General features: G+C 40.4%; 1 protein-coding gene across 2 annotated transcripts in view; it reads left to right on the forward strand.

The window, feature by feature from the left end:
- LOC120041946 (large neutral amino acids transporter small subunit 4-like) overlaps nucleotides 1-10,000 on the forward strand; it is a 91,168-nt gene that overhangs the window by 42,074 nt on the left and 39,094 nt on the right. For both annotated transcript variants that reach the window (XM_038986820.1, XM_038986821.1), the window contains 3 exons: nucleotides 309-442; nucleotides 1,871-2,067; nucleotides 3,860-4,003. In XM_038986820.1, the coding sequence (XP_038842748.1) occupies nucleotides 309-442; nucleotides 1,871-2,067; nucleotides 3,860-4,003 (475 nt within the window). The remainder of the gene's footprint in view (nucleotides 1-308; nucleotides 443-1,870; nucleotides 2,068-3,859; nucleotides 4,004-10,000) is intronic.

Below are 10,000 nucleotides of genomic sequence, written 5' to 3' on the forward strand. Positions count from 1 at the left end.
CAGTAGTTGTTGTTTCCTAGGTGATCTATAACAGTAGTTGTTGTTTCCTAGGTGATCTATAACAGTAGTTGTTGTTTCCTAGGTGATCTATAACAGTAGTTGTTGTTGTTTCCCAGGTGATATATAATTGTTGTTGTTGTTTCCTAGGTGATCTATAACAGTTGTTGTTGTTGTTTCCTAGGTGATCTATAACAGTTGTTGTTGTTTCCTAGGTGATCTATAACAGTTGTTGTTGTTGTTTCCTAGGTGATCTATAACAGTAGTTGTTGTTTCCTAGGTGATCTATAACAGTAGTTGTTGTTTCCCAGGTGATCTATGACCTTGGTGTGACGTTCATCACCATCATGGTTGTCTGGGCAGCGTGTTCCGGCCTCGTCTTCTTCAACTGCTTCTTCAACTGGCCCGTGGAACCCTTCCCTGGACCCGAGGACATGGACTATAGGTACACACGAACGCACACAGAAACACAGAAACACAGAAACACACACACACACAGAAACACAGAAACACACACACACACACACACACACACACACACACACACACACACACACACACACACACACACACACACACACACAGAAACACAGAAACACACACACACACACACACACACACACACACACACACACACACACACACACACACACACACACACACACACACACATAGTAGTAGTAACAGTAATACCAGCCATTAGGGGAGCTACATGTACAGTATTTTCCATCAGTGTGAGGGTAGGGTAGGCTGTATGTTCATGTAATGTGCAGTAGAATGAGCAGTAGAATGTTTAGTGGAATGTGCAGTAGAATGTGCAGTAGAATGTGCAGTAGAATGAGCAGTAGAATGTGCAGTAGAATGAGCAGTAGCATGTGCAGTGGAATGTGCAGTAGAATGTGCAGTAGAATGTGCAGTAGAATGAGCAGTAGCATGTGCAGTGGAATGTGCAGTAGAATGTGCAGTAGAATGAGCAGTAGAATGTGCAGTAGAATGAGCAGTAGAATGTGCAGTAGAATGTGCAGTGGAATGTGCAGTGGAATGAGCAGTAGAATGTGCAGTAGAATGTGCAGTAGAATGAGCAGTAGAATGTGCAGTAGAATGAGCAGTAGAATGAGCAGTAGAATGAGCAGTAGAATGTGCAGTAGAATGTGCAGTAGAATGAGCAGTAGAATGAGCAGTAGAATGTGCAGTAGAATGTGCAGTAGCATGTGCAGTGGAATGTGCAGTAGAATGTGCAGTAGAATGAGCAGTAGCATGTGCAGTAGAATGTGCAGTAGAATGAGCAGTAGAATGTGCAGTAGAATGTGCAGTGGAATGAGCAGTGGAATGTGCAGTAGAATGAGCAGTAGAATGAGCAGTAGAATGAGCAGTAGAATGAGCAGTAGAATGAGCAGTAGAATGTGCAGTAGAATGAGCAGTAGAATGAGCAGTAGAATGAGCAGTAGAATGTGCAGTAGAATGAGCAGTAGAATGAGCAGTAGAATTGCAGTAGAATGAGCAGTAGAATGAGCAGTAGAATGTGCAGTAGAATGAGCAGTAAAATGTGCAGTAGAATGAGCAGTAGAATGTGCAGTAGAATGTGCAGTAGAATGAGCAGTAGAATGTGCAGTAGAATGAGCAGTAGAATGTGCAGTAGATGTGCAGTAGAATGTACAGTAGAATTTGCAGTAGAATGTGCAGTGGAATGAGCAGTAGAATGTGCAGTAGAATGTGCAGTAGAATGTACAGTACTGTTAAAGGTTAGAGGTCAAGCTCCAGGTCAGCTCAGGAATGTTTAACTGTGTTACATTTACACTGGAATAACACGACTTTCCCTCCCTCCCTCCCTCCCTCCCTCCCTCCCTCCCTCCCTCCCTCCCTCCCTCCCTAGTGTGAAGGTAAAGTTCAGTTGGCTGGGTTTTGACCATAAGATCACAGGGAAGCAGTTCTACCATCAGGTGACCACGGTGGGGAAGCGTCTGAGTGTGAGCAACAGTCTGAAGCAGAGAGAGCCCGCCACTAAGGAAGGACACAAACTCTGTCTCTCAACCATGGACCTGGAGGTCAGCAAAAAAAACAATGAGGAATGTAAGGACCCAGATCTTTATACAACATGACACAATGTGGCCTCCCGAGTGGCGCAGTGCAAACAGTAGAAACTAAAAAACATGCCACAATATTCTGCCAACTTAAAACAACACAACATACAGGTAACTGCCAAAATACAGGAAACACCAGCATGTCTTAATAGGGCGTTGGGCCGCCAACCGCCAGAACAGATTCAACGCACCTTAGATTCTACAAGAGTCTGGAACTCTATTGGAGGGATGCGACACCATTCTTCCTGGAGAAATTCCATCATTTAATTGTTTTGTTGATGCTGGTGGAAAACGCATGTCTCAGACCCCCGCTCCAGAATCTCCCAGAAGTGTTCAAGTGGGTTGAGATCTGGTGACTGAGCCATGGTATATGGTGTTGAGATCTGGTGACTGAGACGTCCATGGTATATGGTGTTGAGATCTGGTGACTGAGACGTCCATGGTATATGGTGTTGAGATCTGGTGACTGAGACGGCCATGGTATATGGTGTTGAGATCTGGTGACTGAGACGGCCATGGTATATGGTGTTGAGATCTGGTGACTGAGACGGCCATGGTATATGGTGTTGAGATCTGGTGACTGAGACGTCCATGGTATATGGTGTTGAGATCTGGTGACTGAGACGGCCATGGTATATGGTGTTGAGATCTGGTGACTGAGACGGCCATGGTATATGGTGTTGAGATCTGGTGACTGAGACGGCCATGGTATATGGTGTTGAGATCTGGTGACTGAGACGGCCATGGTATATGGTGTTGAGATCTGGTGACTGAGACGGCCATGGTATATGGTGTTGAGATCTGGTGACTGAGACGGCCATGGTATATGGTGTTGAGATCTGGTGACTGAGACGGCCATGGTATATGGTGTTGAGATCTGGTGACTGAGACGGACATGGTATATGGTGTTGAGATCTGGTGACTGAGCCGTCCATGGTATATGGTGTTGAGATCTGGTGACTGAGACGTCCATGGTATATGGTTGACATTGTTTTCATGTTCATCAAACCACTCAGTGATCACTCGTGCCCTGTGGATGGGGGCATTGTCATCCTATGGGGTCATAGACATGGTAGACAAAATAATGGTCAAATGGGGATTTTTAAACAGAACCCTAAAGCATGATGGGAACCTGTGTGGAAGCAGCTGCTTTTAATATACGTTGTGTCCCTCCTTTACAAAGGTAGTTCCATTATTTTGGCAGTTACCTGTACATACCAACATGACACAATGTTCATACAACATAGCACAACCTTCATTCAATGTTCAAACAACATAGCACAACCTTCATTCAATGTTCAAACAACATAGCACAACCTTCATTCAATGTTCATACAACATAGCACAACCTTCATTCAATGTTCATACAACATAGCACAACCTTCATTCAATGTTCAAACAACATAGCACAACCTTCATTCAATGTTCAAACAACATAGCACAACCTTCATTCAATGTTCAAACAACATAGCACAACCTTCATTCAATGTTCAAACAACATAGCACAACCTTCATTCAATGTTCAAACAACATAGCACAACCTTCATTCAATGTTCAAACAACATAGCACAACCTTCATTCAATGTTCAAACAACATAGCACAACCTTCATTCAATGTTCAAACAACATAGCACAACCTTCATTCAATGTTCAAACAACATAGCACAACCTTCATTCAATGTTCATACAACATAACACAGTGTACATACAACACCAAACATATACTACAAAAACCTTGAAAACATTTGAAACACATCTCTTCTCTGCTTCCGCTTCTCCAGCCCAGTCGTTCATGCAGAGCATCATCAGCCCTCTCTTCATCCTCTCTCTGGTCACCATGTCCATCACTCAGCTGCGTCTCATCTTCTACATGGGAGCCATGAACAACATCCTGGAGGGCCTCAGTGATGGAGACCTCAACACTGGTGGGTACTGCTGCTAGGGCTGGGTGAGCCATGTACAACATCCTAGAGACCTCAACACTGGTGGGTACTGCTGCTAGGGCTGGGTGAGCCATGTACAACATCCTGGAGACCTCAACACTGGTGGGTACTGCTGCTAGGGCTGGGTGAGCCATGAACAACATCCTAGAGACCTCAACACTGGTGGGTACTGCTGCTAGGGCTGGGTGAGCCATGAACAACATCCTAGAGACCTCAACACTGGTGGGTACTGCTGCTAGGGCTGGGTGAGCCATGAACAACATCCTAGAGACCTCAACACTGGTGGGTACTGCTGCTAGGGCTGGGTGAGCCATGAACAACATCCTAGAGACCTCAACACTGGTGGGTACTGCTGCTAGGGCTGGGTGAGCCATGAACAACATCCTAGAGACCTCAACACTGGTGGGTACTGCTGCTAGGGCTGGGTGAGCCATGAACAACATCCTAGAGACCTCAACACTGGTGGGTACTGCTGCTAGGGCTGGGTGAGCCATGAACAACATCCTAGAGACCTCAACACTGGTGGGTACTGCTGCTAGGGCTGGGTGAGCCATGAACAACATCCTAGAGACCTCAACACTGGTGGGTACTGCTGCTAGGGCTGGGTGAGCCATGAACAACATCCTAGAGACCTCAACACTGGTGGGTATCCCATATGGAAAAGAATCATGACAATCAAATGAGAATGTTGTACGGCAGGAGAAGATTATTGTAACAAAAATCTAATAAGTAATCTGGTTAGGATCTGGTAAGATATGTTTGCCATGTATGTCAGTGGTGTCATTGTATATGTGTTTTCTACATACAGTACCAGTCAAAAGTTTGGACACACCTACTCATTCCAGGGTTTTTCTTTATTTTTACTATTTTCTACATTGTAGAATAATAGTGAAGACATCACAACTATGAAATAACACATATGGAATCATGTACTAACCAAAAAAATTGTACACAAATCTAAATATATGTTATATGTGAGATTCTTCAAGTAGCCGCCCTTTGCCTTGATGACAACTTTGCACACTCTTGGCATTCTCTCAACCAGCTTCATGAGGAATGCTTTTCCAACAGTCTTGAAGGAGTTGCCACATATGCTGAGGACTTGTGTGTGTGTTTTAAAATGCACCTCTCTTCTTTTCCTCCTCCCTCTGTTCTTTCTCTCTCCTGTAGTGGAGAGAATGGAAGTTGGTAAGACCGCAGGCTTATTGGACTAGTCTAGTAGATATAACATCTAACCCTATTGGACTAGATATCACATCTAACCCTATTGGACTAGACTAGTAGATATCACATCTAACCCTATTGGACTAGACTAGTAGATATCACATCTAACCCTATTGGACTGGTCTAGTAGATATAACATCTAACCCTATTGGACTAGATATCACATCTAACCCTATTGGACTAGACTAGTAGATATCACATCTAACCCCATTGGACTAGACTAGTAGATATCACATCTAACCCTATTGGACTAGATATAACATCTAACCCTATTGGACTAGATATCACATCTAACCCTATTGGACTAGACTGGTAGATATCACATCTAACCCTATTGGACTAGACTAGTAGATATAACATCTAACCCTATTGGACTAGATATCACATCTAACCCTATTGGACTAGTCTAGTAGATATAACATCTAACCCTATTGGACTAGATATCACATCTAACCCTATTGGACTAGACTAGTAGATATCACATCTAACCCTATTGGACTAGACTAGTAGATATCACATCTAACCCTATTGGACTAGTCTAGTAGATATAACATCTAACCCTATTGGACTAGATATCACATCTAACCCTATTGGACTAGACTAGTAGATATAACATCTAACCCCATTGGACTAGACTAGTAGATGTCACATCTAACCCTATTGGACTAGACTAGTAGATATCACATCTAACCCTATTGGACTAGACTACTAGATATCACATCTAACCCTATTGGACTAGACTAGTAGATATAACATCTAACCCTATTGGACTAGACTAGTAGATATAACATCTAACCCTATTGGACTAGACTAGTAGATATAACATCAAACCCTATTGGACTAGACTAGTAGATATCACATCTAACCCTATTGGACTAGACTAGTAGATATAACATCAAACCCTATTGGACTAGATATAACATCTAACCCTATTGGACTAGACTACTAGATATCACATCTAACCCTATTGGACTAGATATAACATCTAACCCTATTGGACTAGACTAGTAGATATAACATCTAACCCTATTGGACTAGACTAGTAGATATAACATCTAACCCTATTGGACTAGACTAGTAGATATAACATCTAACCCTATTGGACTAGATATCACATCTAACCCTATTGGACTAGACTAGTAGATATAACATCTAACCCTATTGGACTAGACTAGTAGATATAAAATCTAACCCTATTGGACTAGACTAGTAGATATAACATCTAACCCTATTGGACTAGACTAGTAGATATAACATCTAACCCTATTGGACTAGACTAGTAGATATAACATCTAACCCTATTGGACTAGACTAGTAGATATCACATCTAACCCTTTTGGACTAGTCTAGTAGATATAACATCAAACCCTATTGGACTAGATATCACATCTAACCCTATTGGACTAGACTAGTAGATATAACATCTAACCCCATTGGACTAGACTAGTAGATATCACATCTAACCCTATTGGACTAGTCTAGTAGATATAACATCTAACCCTATTGGACTAGATATCACATCTAACCCTATTGGACTAGACTAGTAGATATCACATCTAACCCTATTGGACTAGACTAGTAGATATCACATCTAACCCTATTGGACTAGTCTAGTAGATATAACATCTAACCCTATTGGACTAGATATCACATCTAACCCTATTGGACTAGACTAGTAGATATAACATCTAACCCCATTGGACTAGACTAGTAGATGTCACATCTAACCCTATTGGACTAGACTAGTAGATATCACATCTAACCCTATTGGACTAGACTACTAGATATCACATCTAACCCTATTGGACTAGACTAGTAGATATAACATCTAACCCTATTGGACTAGACTAGTAGATATAACATCTAACCCTATTGGACTAGACTAGTAGATATAACATCAAACCCTATTGGACTAGACTAGTAGATATCACATCTAACCCTATTGGACTAGACTAGTAGATATAACATCAAACCCTATTGGACTAGATATAACATCTAACCCTATTGGACTAGACTACTAGATATCACATCTAACCCTATTGGACTAGATATAACATCTAACCCTATTGGACTAGACTAGTAGATATAACATCTAACCCTATTGGACTAGACTAGTAGATATAACATCTAACCCTATTGGACTAGACTAGTAGATATAACATCTAACCCTATTGGACTAGATATCACATCTAACCCTATTGGACTAGACTAGTAGATATAACATCTAACCCTATTGGACTAGACTAGTAGATATAACATCTAACCCTATTGGACTAGACTAGTAGATATAACATCTAACCCTATTGGACTAGACTAGTAGATATAACATCTAACCCTATTGGACTAGACTAGTAGATATAACATCTAACCCTATTGGACTAGACTAGTAGATATCACATCTAACCCTATTGGACTAGTCTAGTAGATATAACATCAAACCCTATTGGACTAGATATCACATCTAACCCTATTGGACTAGACTAGTAGATATAACATCTAACCCCATTGGACTAGACTAGTAGATATCACATCTAACCCTATTGGACTAGTCTAGTAGATATAACATCTAACCCTATTGGACTAGATATCACATCTAACCCTATTGGACTAGACTAGTAGATATCACATCTAACCATATTGGACTAGACTCGTAGATATAACATCTAACCCTATTGGACTAGTCTAGTAGATATAACATCTAACCCTATTGGACTAGATATCACATCTAACTCTATTGGACTAGACTAGTAGATATCACATCTAACCCTATTGGACTAGACTACTAGATATCACATCTAACCCTATTGGACTAGACTAGTAGATATCACATCTAACCCTATTGGACTAGACTAGTAGATATCACATCTAACCCTATTGGACTAGACTAGTAGATATCACATCTAACCCTATTGGACTAGACTAGTAGATATACCATCTAACCCTATTGGACTAGATATAACATCTAACCCTATTGGACTAGACTAGTAGATATAACATCTAACCCCATTGGACTAGACTAGTAGATATAACATCTAACCCCATTGGACTAGACTAGTAGATATAACATCTAACCCTATTGGACTAGACTAGTAGATATAACATCTAACCCTATTGGACTAGACTGGTAGATATCACATCTAACCCTATTGGACTAGACTAGTAGATATAACATCTAACCCTATTGGACTAGATATCACATCTAACCCTATTGGACTAGTCTAGTAGATATAACATCTAACCCTATTGGACTAGATATCACATCTAACCCTATTGGACTAGACTAGTAGATATCACATCTAACCCTATTGGACTAGACTAGTAGATATCACATCTAACCCTATTGGACTAGTCTAGTAGATATAACATCTAACCCTATTGGACTAGATATCACATCTAACCCTATTGGACTAGACTAGTAGATATAACATCTAACCCCATTGGACTAGACTAGTAGATGTCACATCTAACCCTATTGGACTAGACTAGTAGATATCACATCTAACCCTATTGGACTAGACTACTAGATATCACATCTAACCCTATTGGACTAGACTAGTAGATATAACATCTAACCCTATTGGACTAGACTAGTAGATATAACATCTAACCCTATTGGACTAGACTAGTAGATATAACATCAAACCCTATTGGACTAGACTAGTAGATATCACATCTAACCATATTGGACTAGACTAGTAGATATAACATCAAACCCTATTGGACTAGATATAACATCTAACCCTATTGGACTAGACTACTAGATATCACATCTAACCCTATTGGACTAGATATAACATCTAACCCTATTGGACTAGACTAGTAGATATAACATCTAACCCTATTGGACTAGACTAGTAGATATAACATCTAACCCTATTGGACTAGACTAGTAGATATAACATCTAACCCTATTGGACTAGATATCACATCTAACCCTATTGGACTAGACTAGTAGATATAACATCTAACCCTATTGGACTAGACTAGTAGATATAACATCTAACCCTATTGGACTAGACTAGTAGATATAACATCTAACCCTATTGGACTAGACTAGTAGATATAACATCTAACCCTATTGGACTAGACTAGTAGATATAACATCTAACCCTATTGGACTAGACTAGTAGATATCACATCTAACCCTATTGGACTAGTCTAGTAGATATAACATCAAACCCTATTGGACTAGATATCACATCTAACCCTATTGGACTAGACTAGTAGATATAACATCTAACCCCATTGGACTAGACTAGTAGATATCACATCTAACCCTATTGGACTAGTCTAGTAGATATAACATCTAACCCTATTGGACTAGATATCACATCTAACCCTATTGGACTAGACTAGTAGATATCACATCTAACCATATTGGACTAGACTCGTAGATATAACATCTAACCCTATTGGACTAGTCTAGTAGATATAACATCTAACCCTATTGGACTAGATATCACATCTAACCCTATTGGACTAGACTAGTAGATATCACATCTAACCATATTGGACTAGACTCGTAGATATAACATCTAACCCTATTGGACTAGTCTAGTAGATATAACATCTAACCCTATTGGACTAGATATAACATCTAACTCTATTGGACTAGACTAGTAGATATCACATCTAACCCTATTGGACTAGACTACTAGATATCACATCTAACCCTATTGGACTAGACTAGTAGATATCACATCTAACCCTATTGGACTAGACTAGTAGATATCACATCTAACCCTATTGGACTAG

This window comes from Salvelinus namaycush, unplaced genomic scaffold, assembly GCF_016432855.1.
Source record: "Salvelinus namaycush isolate Seneca unplaced genomic scaffold, SaNama_1.0 Scaffold586, whole genome shotgun sequence".
NCBI lineage: Eukaryota > Metazoa > Chordata > Actinopteri > Salmoniformes > Salmonidae > Salvelinus > Salvelinus namaycush.